At 40.8% G+C, this 13905-nt stretch overlaps 1 protein-coding gene across 1 annotated transcript; it reads left to right on the forward strand.

Moving 5' to 3' along the window:
* Nucleotides 1-3370: 3370 nt before the first annotated feature.
* AKAP17A (A-kinase anchoring protein 17A) lies at nucleotides 3371-11382 on the forward strand. Its single transcript, XM_060233903.1, has 4 exons — nucleotides 3371-4403; nucleotides 6292-6440; nucleotides 7956-8196; nucleotides 9531-11382. The coding sequence occupies exons 1-4, from the start codon at nucleotides 3642-3644 to the stop codon at nucleotides 10410-10412; spliced, it is 2034 nt and encodes a 677-aa protein (XP_060089886.1). The 5' UTR covers nucleotides 3371-3641; the 3' UTR covers nucleotides 10413-11382.
* Nucleotides 11383-13905: the final 2523 nt, after the last annotated feature.

Here is a 13905-nt window from a genome sequence, read left to right on the forward strand (position 1 = left end):
ACTTTAAGAATCTAAGAAGAGCCCTGCTGAATCAGACCAGTGGTCTATCTAGTCAGGCACCCTGTCTCACACAACTGGCCCACCAATTCCTCTGGAGGTCCAAAAACAGGGCACAGAGGTCAATGCCTTCCCCTGATGTTGCTTTTTGGCACTGGAATTCAGTGACTGACTGCCTCTGAACATGGAGGTTCCCTTTAGTCACAATAGCTAGTAGCCACTGATGGCTACTTTATTTACAGTAATGTGCTTCCAAGAAGCCAGACAAGATAGTTCTTTGGTCTGATCCATCAAGGCTGTCTGTATTTTTACTTTAAACAAGGGATAGGACAGGCCTCTGGATTTGGGAATGTGTGAAGCAATAGTAAAGAGCAGGGTTGCTAGCTGTAGGTTGGGAAGTACCTGGGGATTTTAGATGTGTAGCCTGAGGAGGGCCGGGTTTGGGAAAGGGAAGGACCTAAATGGGGTATAATACCAGGGTTCACCTTCCAAAGCAGCCATTTTCTCTGGATGAACTGATTTCTGTCACCAGGAGATATGTTATAATTCCAGATCTCCAGCCAGCACCAGGAGGTTGGCAACCCCAGAAGAGGAAAGAATTCAATTAAGCTACTGCAGAATATTTCCCTGGTGGCTAAGGTTGCCAGCCTCCAGGTGCTGGCTGGAGATCTCCTGCCAGGACAGGATCTGGGGATTTCCTTCTGAGTCAAGACTGAAACATCTTTTGCTAGCAAGCTCCCATTGGGGCTTTCTTTGGAAAAAAAGCTTCCATTGGGCAAAAGTCAAATACAGATCCTTATGAACTCGTATTTTTTTTAACACTGAAACGAAACTGTTATAGATTTTGTCTTACTTTATAGGCAGCACCACAAAGGATCCACTATATGAAGATGGTTGTATTTTGTTTCGTATCCAAAAATCATAAGAATCCATGAGGACTCGTGTTTCGCATCATGTTTTTGTGCCACTGCTCCGCCGCAAAGTACAGAAGGTTCAGTCTGCGGTTTCAAATGTGATGACACTGGATTTGGGGGAGCTCGCTGAAAAACTCGTGAAGATCCGGCTTTTATTTTTCTCCAGAGGTTATTTCCCCTTCGCTTTTCTACACGCGGATGAAAAATATTGGTGGAAGGAGGGTGGTGGAGCGTTTTAAAATACTGTCCTTCCTGCCCGTGCAACTATTTTGCATTGCTGTTGAGAGACCACGGTTTATGCCAACCCTACAAAGTAGTCCAGGATTATTATCCGCAGACTTGAATTACTCTAATGTACCTTTTTATGCAACACTCACAATACCATTCTATGCCTGGTAACAGACCAGGTTACCAGTTAAGCGCCAGCAACGATGTCCCCCCTCCCTCCGGAAAGAGACGTCATCTTCAGTCGCCGGCTGACCTTGTACCCCCCACTTCCGGGTGCCTGACCAATTTCTTCCTGTCGCTGACTTTGCTCGAGTGTCAAAGGAAGCGGAAGTGCTTTTGTTTTGGTGGGTGCTAGGCAGTGTGGGAAGGCCGGTGCCGCGCGCGTCAGCCTTGAGGCGGGGGAGGGAAGGAGGGAGAAAGAGAGAGGACGGCGGTGACGACGCTGATGATTCCGGTCTGGGGTCTCTGAGGCTAAGGTGGTTGGATCTGGAGGGTGTCAAGAGGCGAGGTGGTTAATCGGCATAAGAGCTGGTGTGTCCCTTCGCAGTCCACGCTCTCCCCGCTGGGTATGCCTCTGTGTGAGTGTGTGTGCAAAAAGGAGGGCAACCCCCCGGTCCCTCAGTCTGTCCGTTATAAAGCCGGTCTGCCTTACAGGGTGCCTCCGAACTTTCAAAGCCTATACAAATGTGCAGTCTTGTTGGGGCTTTTACTCTAGATGTAATGTGACGTTTCTGAGCCCCACCAAATCGCTTCTCTTTGTTGTTAAATTTCCTTATGTCCATTTTCCAAAAATAGTTCTGCATATTTTACCTGCTAGTATAGTAATTTCCGTCTTTCTCAGGCCATCTTTAAACCCAGACTGTGATGCGACCCCTTTAAAATTATGTCACATCTGTATTTTTGTTCTTTTCCTCCTCTCTTTGTAGTATTTTCAGAGGCAGTGTGGCAGAAAATACCAGTTGCTGGGGCAAAAAGCAGGAAGTGGCCATTGCCTTTATGATCTGTTTGGTTGCTAGTGAGTGACCATTTTGGAAGTACAGTGCTTGGTCTTGTCCAGCTGAAGAGCTCTTGAATACTTCTCTGTTTAGAAAAATGGGAATGCTGTTGGAATTGCTAGTGCAGCACAGGTTAAATAAGGGCATGACTGAGCTATCAGTGTTGACCTGTTAGCCTGAGAGTGTGTGACTGGTCATATTCTGTGGGTCGCCCAGAAGTCTTCCACAACAGAGTGAGATTTTACACCTGGGCTCCCAGATTCTATTGTATCCACCACACTTCCTTTTGCACCAAGTTTAAGACAAAACTTTGCTGTTGCAAAGAAGGGATGGGACCACTTTTAATAACAGGATTCCTAATGAATACAAACTGTTTAAATTAAAAGCCAAAAACCTCTAGAAAGGCTGGTAACCCTGAATTTACTGTTTTTGTATATATGTGCTCCATACCATGAGGTGGATGAAGTTATGCAAACATTATACAAAAGTGAAAAAAATATATCTTTAACTCGTGCATCCTGGTTAACTCTGTAATATGTCAGATGTCCTGAAAAGGTAATGAATAGGTGTTAAACATGTAGATTTTGTTAAATTCGAAGGGCTGCAATCTTGTGTCTGGCTGATGAATAAATATGCAGAGGTTCATGCTTGAAATACATATATTTTATATAATTTCATTGTATAGATATTTTGGTATGATGTTTACTGCTTTGAATACTTTAGTAATTTGGTAGCATTGTGATGCAGTGGTTAACATCAAAGATCTGGGAGACTCCAGGTCTGAATCCTCAGTTTGCCTGAGAAGCTTGTTGGGTGATTAGGCCAGTCCACACACATGGCTGTCATGATTAGGCCAGTCCATTCACAATGCACCTCACAAGACTGTTGTGAGGATAGAAAGAGAATTATGTAAACCATGTTGTGACCCCTTAAAGAAAAAGTTTAAAATAATAAAAATGACTTTATCAGATTTGATGAGGATAAGCAAAACTTTAATTCTTTTTCAATTTCTTACAGAGCAAAAGCGTTCTAGTTACTGTAAAGATTGGCATTCCATTCATATGGCTGTGATTCATTATGGAACCTTGCAAGCAGTCTGAAGGCAGAGATTCTCGAGAGCTATTGCTGTTTTGGCATTATTACGGAACCTGGCAAGCTGTCTGAAGGCAGGAATTCTCAGAGGGCTATTGCTGTTTCTGCATTTTCAGTGTCTTCTCAAACACAATTAACTCTTGTATTTCTTCTACAAACCGGTTTTGTGCTGCAATATTTCTTGCACACAAATCTGTCCATTCATGGTCTTTGTGTGATATGTTTTGACAAATTCTAATGGAACTTAAACCAAGACAGGCCAGGCCTTGTCTTAAATCCCCTCACTGCATGTACTTTTCAAAGTCTTAACAGTTAAAATGGTCATTTATTCAAAGAAAGGGACCACTTTTCCCCAGTGTCTTCAAAATAGATAAGCCTACATTTTTCTTTGCTAGCTTTTTTATTAGTCACAGGTATGGCAGCTGCTACAATAGTTCATGACACTTCAGAAGCAGTGGAGCTCTGTGCTCCTTATGGGCTTTACCTTAAACCCATTACCAAAATGACCATCAGCGTGGCCCTTCCTCAGTTAAAGCAGCCAGGGAAGTCCATTTCTAACTGGGAGGTGATGGAACGGCTGAAAGGAATGGTGCAAACTCATCAGTTTTCAACTTTACGGATTTCAAAAAGCACCATGGATTTCATCCGCTTTGAAGGAGAAGTAGAAAATAAGAGTTTGGTTAAATCCTTTTTGGCTTGCTTGGATGGGAAGACTATCAAACTCAGTGGCTTCTCAGACATTTTAAAAGTTCGTGCTGCAGAATACAAAATTGATTTTCCTACTCGACATGATTGGGACTCCTTCTTTCGTGATGCAAAAGATATGAATGAGACTCTGCCAGGAGAAAGGCCTGACACTATACATTTGGAAGGTTTACCTTGTAAATGGTTTGCACAGAAAGATTCTGGCTCAGAAAAACCAAGTGAAGAAGTTCTTATCAAGGTGTTTAGTAAATTTGGGGAGATACGCAATGTGGATATACCCATGTTGGACCCTTACAGGGAAGAAATGACTGGCAGAAACTTTCATACTTTCAGCTTTGGAGGCCATTTGAATTTTGAGGCTTATGTTCAGTACCAGGAATATGCAGGCTTCATCAAGGCTATGAATGCTTTACGTGGAATGAAACTGATGTACAAAGGGGAAGATGGCAAAGCAGTGGCTTGTAACATAAAGGTGAGGTCCTATTGAGTCATTTATAGTTGATTTCTTTGGTAGAACTGTTACATGCCCTTCTGTATGTTTTTGTGTCTGTTATGCATTCTGAAACACTGATTTAGATACACATTCTGTTGATTTCTTCTTTTGGAAAAATGATTTAATTTCATTGAGTGATTGTTAGGGGCAGGATGGAGGGATCATATTATCCCACTGCTGAGAGAGTTGCAGTGGTTGCAAATTTATTTCCAGGCAGAATTAAGATCGCTAGATTTTAGCTTTAAATGGCACTTGAAAGATTGCCTCATCCTATATTGACCAGTCTGCCAGTTAAAATCTGCCTCTGAAGCCTTACTCTCTGTGCCTTCAGAGCTGAGGTGGATAACAACCATACAGGGCTTTTTAAGCCATGGTGTCTCACTTATGGAATGTTCTTTGGCTTGAGGCTGTTCTGGTACCTACATTGATTCCTTTTAAGCTCAGCAGAACAATACTTACTTGTAATCTCCAGCCCGAGACATCTGCCTGACTTCAACCAGAGCCAGAGCTTTTTCGGCTCTGGCTCCAGCCTGGCAGAACGTGCTCCCAATTGAGATCACGGCCCTGTGCAACTTACTGCAATTCCACAGGGCCTGTAAAATGGAGCTCTTCCCCCAGGCTTTTGGTTGAGATGGTGGGTGCCTCACTATATCTGCCTCCCCTGCTCTAACCAGCCCCTCCTGCTCTAACCAGTCCCTGAAAGGGCAGCTGCTGTGAGAGCCTGCTCAGTCCCACACACCTCACAGGGTGTCTGTTGTGGGGGAGAAGATATATGAGATTGTAAGTCTCTCTGAGTCTCTGATTCAGAGAGAAGGGCGGGGTATAAATCGGCAGTCTTCTTCTTCTTCTATAATAGGTTGGGGCTGGACCCAATTAGTACCTTGATAGCCCTTTCTGGAGTCATATACAGTTATATCCCTAGGGTCTGTGTCTTCCATCTCACCATCATGTAGGTTTAATTGGATTTTTTAAAGTTTAACTTAAATTATATGTAATTGCTTTTATGTGTTTGTTGGAGAATTGTACCCTGCCCTGAGCCCGCTTGTGGGGGAAAGTGGGATAAAAATCTCATAAATTTGAGATAAATTTTATGCAGTACCAGAACAAAACATTTCTATTCACCCAGGCCTTTAATTAAGGGTTGATCTTTTAACACTGTTTTACTTTGGAAACTTCTTTCAATCTGTCAGTGGCTTGTTTTTATAGTATATGGATTTTTTGATGTTGGGCTGGATTTTTATGTGGATTTTAATATCTTTGACTATTTTTGTTTGTAAACTTCTGCAAACAGGCTCCTGTAGAAGCAGCAGAAATATTTACTGAATAGTTTAATGTTAGAAGTAGTTTTCTTTGTTGCCTTATAATGGAAGTTTGGATATGTTTACTTACCTGTCTGGATCACCTTTCCATAAGCACAGCTGATGTCAGTACATATAAAGTGGGCTTCCCTAATAAAACCGTCATCCCAACATCTCCTGTGAGAGAGGTTCATATAACATTGTTTACAGGAACACAACTGTTGTCTAAGAATCCTTTGCAAATGTGTTACAAGGCCTTTTGTCCCTTTGTTCTTCTTGCCACTGAAACAAAGACGAGAGCTCTGTGAAGTTTGTCAAGTTTTGTTTTCTCAGTCCCACATGAAAAACCTTTAAAAATTTATGTTGTTTTTAAGGAAAGCCACTCTGGTTAAAGAACAATTGGAGTACAGTATTTCTAAAACACAAGAATTCAAATAATTATTGTTAAAGTATGTATGCTAAGAGCCCTTTAGACTATTAATGTTGCATCCTAAAATGTATGTTAACTATACATAAGCTTAAGAGAATTCTAACTGCTGGTATGAATATTTTCCCCTGTGCTTGTAAAGGTTTCATTTGATTCAACAAAACACTTGAGTGATGCTTCAATTAAGAAACGTCAGCTTGAAAGGCAGAAGCTTCAAGAGCTGGAAAAACAAAGAGAAGAACAAAAACGCAGAGAAAAAGAAGCTGAGGAAAGACAAAAAGAGGAGGAAAGGTAGACTTTTTATCTATTCTTACCAAATCTTCAAACATTTCTGTACTTGTAAAATATTTCATACTTTTGTCATATTCTTGGGTGGGGAGGAGGGGTTTAATTTTTTTTTGGAGAATATTGAGAATAATTTGAACTATATATTCTGGACCTTATTAATAAAAGATTAGTTTGAGGTTTCTGATGCAGGCAGATGAAATGGGAGGCCTGCTTTTAGAAATTCTGCCCTTCATTTGCTGGAAAGCGCAGCAGTAGGTCTTCGGGTCTTGCTTCTAACACTGAAATAGATCTCAGACTACTGATGTGAAAAACAGGCCTCCCCTCAGGAAGATAGTGAGGGGTTTGGAGACCAAGTCCTATGAGCAAAGGTTGAAGGAGCTGGAGGTGTTTAGCCTGGAAAGGAGGCATCTTGAGAGGTGATATGATCACCATCTTCAAGTACTTGAAGGGCTGTCATATAGAGGATGGTGTGGAATTGTTTTCTATCGCCCCAGAAGGTAGGAGCAGAACCAGTGGGTTGAAATTAAATCAAAAGAGTTTCTGGCTCAACATTAGGAAGAACTTCCTGACCGTTAGAGCAATTCCTCAGTGGAACAGGCTTCCTCGGGAGGTGGTGGGCTCTCCTTCCTTGGAGGTTTTTAAACAGAGGCTAGATGGCCATCTGACAGCAATAAAGATCCTGTGAATTTAGGGGGAGGTGTTTGAGTTTCCAGCATTGTGCAGGGGGTTGGACTAGATGACCCTGAAAGTCCCTTCCAACTCTATGATTTCCTGCAGAATTACTTGAGAGTAGTACCACTATAATTGTGCTCTTGTAAGAGGCATGAAGATTTCAGTTTTGTCCATTCTCTAAATGTCTTATCTTTTATTCCTCAGGATGTTTGTTGATGTGTTAAGAGTAAGAAATTTTAAATAACTGTGGGAAATTAGTGTGGAAGAATTTAATGTAATATGCCATCAATAGAGTGACTGCTGGATTCTATTTAGACCACTGTTTTCAGTAGCTTTGTTATGTATCCTTTCTGATATGGAAAAATTACTACTCACTGTTTGCACCCTATCTGTCATGAAAACTGATTGCTTTCTTTATGAAATTCTTTGTTTTCACAATCAACAAGTCTCTTTTTAAAGTTAGCTTTGTGCCAGATTCAAGGCATGTTGTCTTTTATGCAAAGCATATAAAACATACATAATACATGCTTCTCATATTTCATGGTACCACCTTTAAGATAAGGTGGGGGTAGTTTTGTTTTTAAGATGTTCTTGGACAGAAGTAGTGTTTAGAAACCTTTCCTTGTATTCTGAGGTGGTTTTCTACTTCCACTCCTCAGTCTGGTATTTTGTAGAGATTGCAATTCTGGGCACTTTTACGTGAAACAAAGTTTTGTTGAAATTGGTGGAACTTAAACTTCTAGTGAGTATGTATAATGTTCAAATATTCATGTGTCTTTTGGTTGAAGCATCATATAAAACCTGAAACTGTATACCTGTTCTGACTTATGTAATATGCATCTTTAGGAGACAGAAGGAACTTGAGGAACTGGAACGAGAAAGAAAAAGAGAAGAGAAATTGCGGAAGAGAGAACAGAAACAAAAGGATCGTGAAATTCGTAGGAACAAGAAAAGACTTGAAAAAATGCAAGCTGAAGAGCAGAAAAAACTTCAAGAAAAAATAAAACTAGAAGAGAGGAAGCTTCTTTTAGCGCAAAGAAATCTTCATTCCATTCGACTAATTGCTGAACTGCTGAATAGAGCCAAGGTAATTTTTTTGCAAACCTAGAGAGCAAGTTTCCATGTACAAGCCACCTTAAAAAACCATGTGTATCAATTGTCAATAGCTTCTCCTGATTTCAGGCTTTCCAGTATGCAAGATTTGTAGTTCCTGCTCTGTGAAGTACTTAAATAGTGCCAGTGACCCTTTGCTTCTGGCATTGAGCTGTTGTGAATCAGGCAAGCAACCCTATTTTCTTGTCATCACACTTTTTCTTATGTGCAAAGCAAGTAGATCTCTCCCCTCACCCCACCCCAACACTTATAAACCTGAACTGGATGCTCTTATGTGTACTGCAGTCAGTGCAGATTTGTTGTTGGGAGAACTTGCAGGAAGTCGGCAGTCTGTGATCATCTGACTCTCCTTAGCATCTCCAAGGGACAGTGGTTTGGTGTTGACATGGATAGGGAGCAGACTAGGAACTGCATGCAGCATCACAAAGTTTGCTAAAGATGCTGACGGTTTCTATAGTTGAGTGGTTAAGAAACATAGAGGGCTTTTAGTGTACTGAGGATTTTTTCTTATACAAGTTTTCATATATAAGCTTAGGATGTTGATGTGGCACAAACTTTTTTATGCATCATGATAGCTTCATGTGGCTGCCTATAAATTTAGGACATGAATAATACTTACAAAACAGCTACAATCCAAACAAAATCCCTTAGAAGTTAAATTGAGGAGAATAAATACTAGGCATTCTGTTTCTTTATTATGCTCCAGTGCCTGAGGCTTCTTGAAACTGACATCTAAGCCATTTTCACCAGACAATTGATTGCATGCACAAGCTTTTGTTGTTAATGGTTGATTAGTATAGACTAGAATTTAGTTGCCATAATCTGTTCTGAACTGACTTTTTTGAGGTTGCCCATTGCAGTTTTTCAGTTTGCCTTGCCAAAACTGTCTCAGCTGAGCCTGCCTTTGTTTGTGGAATTGTATTTAGTAGTTTGGAATGAAAATTACTAATTCTTATAATATAGTATTTATCTTCTTTTAATTGGATGGATCCAATCTACTTTTTTGGTCAAGCTGACAGAATTTCCTTCCTTATTATGGCCCATGTCCCACATGGCTTTTGTCCACATGGCTTAATCCCATGGTCCCCTAGCATAGTGGTGGTCAGAGGAGACCCCAACCAACTCTTTTCACCTACAGAAAAGCTGGTTGACTCCAACCTATTATCTGAACTTGAGTGTTTTATGCAGGTCATTTTCTAACACATTGTCCCTTGTAATGGTTCTCTGAATCTGTGGAAGGTTGTCTTTGTCTTACAGGGAACATGCTTTCATACATATGATACTGTCATCTTCCCTCAATGTTCTTAGGCATTAAAGCTGCTGGAGCAAGAACACAATGAGGAAAAGGTCCGCCTTCAGCAGCTCGAAGAGAAGAGGAAGCTGCAAGAAGCTGAACTTCGTCGTGTAGAGGAGGAAAAGGAGAGAGCTCTTCGACTGCAGAGGAAAGAGAGGGAATTAAGAGAGAAACTATTAAGCAACCTCATGAGCAAGAAGATAGAAGCAACCCATTTGAAAAGGATAGAACTTAATTCTGCTCCTTTGAAAGCAATTGGGGGTGTTTCCCACTGTGTCATATCTACCTCAGCCCAGTCCACCTTGGCCAGACCCATTCAGTGCTATCAAAGCAGCATATCACCTAATGAAAGCATCAGTCCTCAGCTGAAATACCTAAATGGAAGCTTTCCGGAGCCGGTTCACATCAATGAACCGAAGACTGGTATTAATAACAAAGAGACTGTTTCTGAAGAAAATAGCTCAGGTGTCCTTTCTTGCATCCCTGTAAATCAGCAATATAGGAATGCATCAGAATATGAACAGAAGACATGCAAAAAAGACTTATTGACTGAACAAGACAAGTGTAACAGAGAACCCAGTAAGGGGAAGAGCCATTCATACAGAGATATGCATAACCATCACAGCAAAGAAAAAACTGAAAAGAACAGACATAAAAGAGACTTAAGCAGTGAGGATGAAAAATACAGAAAGGATAGACATCACAACAAAAAATATGCTGCAAAAAGTAGCAGTCCTTGCCAGAGAAGTTCAAGTCGAGAACATGCACGAGAGAGGCGATCCTTTAGTAGAGACAGGGAGCAGGATAAAAGAGGATGCAGTCATGGTCACAAGAGCAAGAAACAAAAACATCAAAAGAGATCTTTGAGCAATCAAAGAAACTCTTGGAGTAGGTAATTAATATGACTTGGCCTTTTTGTAAGAGTTATCTCAGGCAGGACTGGAATGGACCCTCTGCGGAAGGGCGGGGGGGGAGGGATGGAAACCCTGATCAGTTATTTTACTTGAATATAGTTTAATGGAGCCAAAATGCATATAACCAGGCATTTTGAAATTTTCTTTTGTGACTTCTCATCTATCAACTCTGCTGGCTTACTACTACTATAGCATACATTGAGCATTCTTGCTCACACTTTGACTGACTTTCATGGTCTTCGCTTATTTCTTCCACTGGATCCCTTTTAAAGATACAATCACAGCAGCCTCTTTTTCAGAAACTGGCCTGTGTATGCTTCGAGAAGGAAACATGAACATAATAAGTAATTATGTGCTTGAATCATATAAATTCAACAATTCAGTGCAGGATGTTTTGCTACCTGAGTTGGTGCTAGATGCAACCATAAAGGCAAACCTATTTTTATAAAGTGCCATGATGGTTCTTGAGCAATGCATATTTGATAGCGTGATCTAGGGCTCAAATAGTCATGGTATTTGATTCTATTATTCAGTGTTTCAGATTTCTGTTTAAAATATGCACACACACTCTAGGAATTTAGAGCCTTGGTGAAAGTACACATGGGACTGCTGTAGTATTTGATGTTCGACTATTTTGTTCATACTGTTGGTTGAAATACCTCTCCTCATGCAGTTGCACAGACATCTATCTTTTGAAAGAGGGGCCTTCCTGCTAAATTATTTTTACTTGTAATGTTCAGATTCAAAGTTGCTATTTCTCTTAACTATGTTTATAATATCTTTGCTTCTGGAAATAAAGTTCAGGAATTTCCAAAAAGAGAAGACGTTAGCATTGCTGTGCAAAAACCAGCTTTACCATCTTATGGTAAAAACACAAAAGCCATTGCCAGTGAACCCAAACTGCTGTTTCATATTTTAGTACATTAAAGATCTGTACATTTACTGCATTAAATTAGATCTCACTTGTGTGTGTTTCGATAATTACTGGGTTGTCCTGATAACTTTCAATATGAAATGAAAATAGGCTTCTTCACAAGAAGATAATGGAAGCCTAGAAATGTTTTATCTCATGCTTCTTTGGTCTCAGTTATAGATTGCATTTACAAAGTGTTCCTAGGAGAGACTCCAAAATCCCAGATAGTGTAATAGGTAATGGATAGATCCAAAGTGTTCTGCAAATGGAGTAAATTCATGTGAGCAGCTTTTACTGCCTCTCCCTTCATCCAGAACTCCTTGTGCCCCTCAAGCATCTGTTGGGGGGCACTCTTCCTAGTCACAACTCAATCCACATCTTAATGCTTCAGCTAAATGTTCTTGTAGCGCTAGTGTTCTTCACCATGTTAATTTTCTCTGTGGAAGTGTATAGTTTGAGCTGCAGTTTTTGTTCTTTTTAAATAATTTTGACCCCATTTTCTTTTGAAAATGTTACTACTAAGTTGTAAATGCTTTCTTTTGATTTAAATAGTGAGTAATACATTGATCCAATGTACTAGGAAGATAGTTTTGCCCTTTTGCTTTTACCATTTGTAATGGCTTTAAAATGAACTCAAGATAACCATTTAAGCTATTGTCATCAAGACAATTAGGCAGGTGTTATTTCCATACTTGATACATTTGCTGATGAAAATAGTGGAAGTGAGATGTTTCATTGGAGTAGTTGTAATTTGCAGCACTGCATGCTGTTTTAGAACATAGTTGCAAGTGGAGAAAGTGCAGAACAAAGCCAGAAGGCTGTTGTACAAATGTTTTCTAATTAATTTCTCTCAGAATTGGAGAGCAGAGCCATCCATGTGAACTATCATCTAGTAATATAAGATTGAACAGTCATCATTGCATCTATTTCCCTGCTGATTCTATCCATTCCGTACCTTATTTAAATATTTAGTTTTCCTCTCTAGGGGCATCCAAAGGGGCTTACAACAATTTTAAAAAAATTAAAATCAGTTTCGTCTTGGGCTGGTTCTATGTCCTGTGGGCCAGTTTGTCCAAGGCCGCAAGCCAGAGCTAAGAGGCAAGAGCCCTCATTGACTTGCACTTCCAGTTGTGCCCAGGCTTCAAACCTGGAAACAGGAAGGGAAAACAAAAGCACTACTCAGATGTTACAGCTAGCAGCCATGTTTCTCCCAATATTTTGTTCCTGCTCTAGAATCCCAGTGCTGCTCTCCTGTTTGTTGTTTGCTAACACCAAGCATTGCTTTCATTTTATTTTATTTTTTAAGAAATGCTCACTGGTTTGGGGTTTTTTTTGTTTTGTTTGTGTGTGTGAGAAAAGGTGTCATATATAAGGTTGTACCAATTTTCAACAAGTCTCATACTGGACAGCCCCCCCCCCTCCCCGGTGCGGGTACTTGATGCCAGTGAGTACTGTGAATAAATGTAGTTTTTTCTCCTTTGGAGGTTTGGAATGAGCAAAACCTTCACCATGAGTTTAGAAGTTTTTTTCCCCTTTTTGAGCAGAGGGCAGGAAGTGGGTAGTTCAGTTGCTTTCCAGACATACCTCTGCCCACTTACATAAAAATGCTAATAGATCTAGCAGGATCAATAATGGGTGTGTCAGGCTCTCCCCCTTCCCCAAGCAGGGGGCAGAGATTTGGAGGAATTAAATACTAGAGAGACTCCAGGAAGGAAATATTTGGAAACCAGGAAAAACTTATCTGACCCAGCCTGACCTGGTCAGTGGGTGGGGAAAAGCGATGATAAAACTCAGGAGAGCAAGAAGGAAGTTACTGTCTTTGATGCAGAATCCATCAGAGTGGACAGAACTCTTAACTGAGGTCTGGGGGAGGCAGCCATTTAACCATCTGCTGCCCTGGAGATCTGAAGGAAGCTTCAGGGTAATGGCGCTCTGTAGAAATGTGTAACTTCCTATGCTAAGGAGCCTGTCCTATATTTTAACATCTGATAGGGCATCTATAGAGTGAGGGACAGAGGAATTCTGTTTTACCCATTTCTTTTGGAATCCCTTGCTCAGTCTGGTGCTGTGCTAAAAGTATGTTGGTGAACATTTTCTTTTTAATAAATCCTTTAAAACTTTTAATGCTGGAAGTGGTTCTCTGTACCACATAGACCTCTGTCATCTTGGACATGCTATTTTAAAAGGAGCACCATGGACAAGGCAGTTAGTTGGCAAGTGGCTACTCCTCTAAGGACGCACAAGGCAGTAAACAGTGCCCATGGTGATGCTGAGCAGTGGAGATACAGAGGCAAAGCTTCAGAACTTGGAAGGGAAGCTGGAAGTTCTGACCCCGCCACCCCCCCTCCCCCCTGTGGGTAATTCCTGCAAAGATCAGGTGGTGGTGTCAGGCTACCAGAGAGAAAAAAAAGCCTCTCCAAGTGTTGGGAGAACCTTGGAAGGCAGGGTGGAACAGAGCCTGCAGGCCCATTCTGCCCCAAGTACCACTACAAAAAAAAAAAAAAAAGCCTTGGAAACACCACTACATTGTGTTTCAATCCAAATGTCCTTTTTTTGTAATTA

The sequence above is a fragment of the Heteronotia binoei genome, chromosome 3, assembly GCF_032191835.1.
Source record: "Heteronotia binoei isolate CCM8104 ecotype False Entrance Well chromosome 3, APGP_CSIRO_Hbin_v1, whole genome shotgun sequence".
Classification (NCBI taxonomy): domain Eukaryota; kingdom Metazoa; phylum Chordata; class Lepidosauria; order Squamata; family Gekkonidae; genus Heteronotia; species Heteronotia binoei.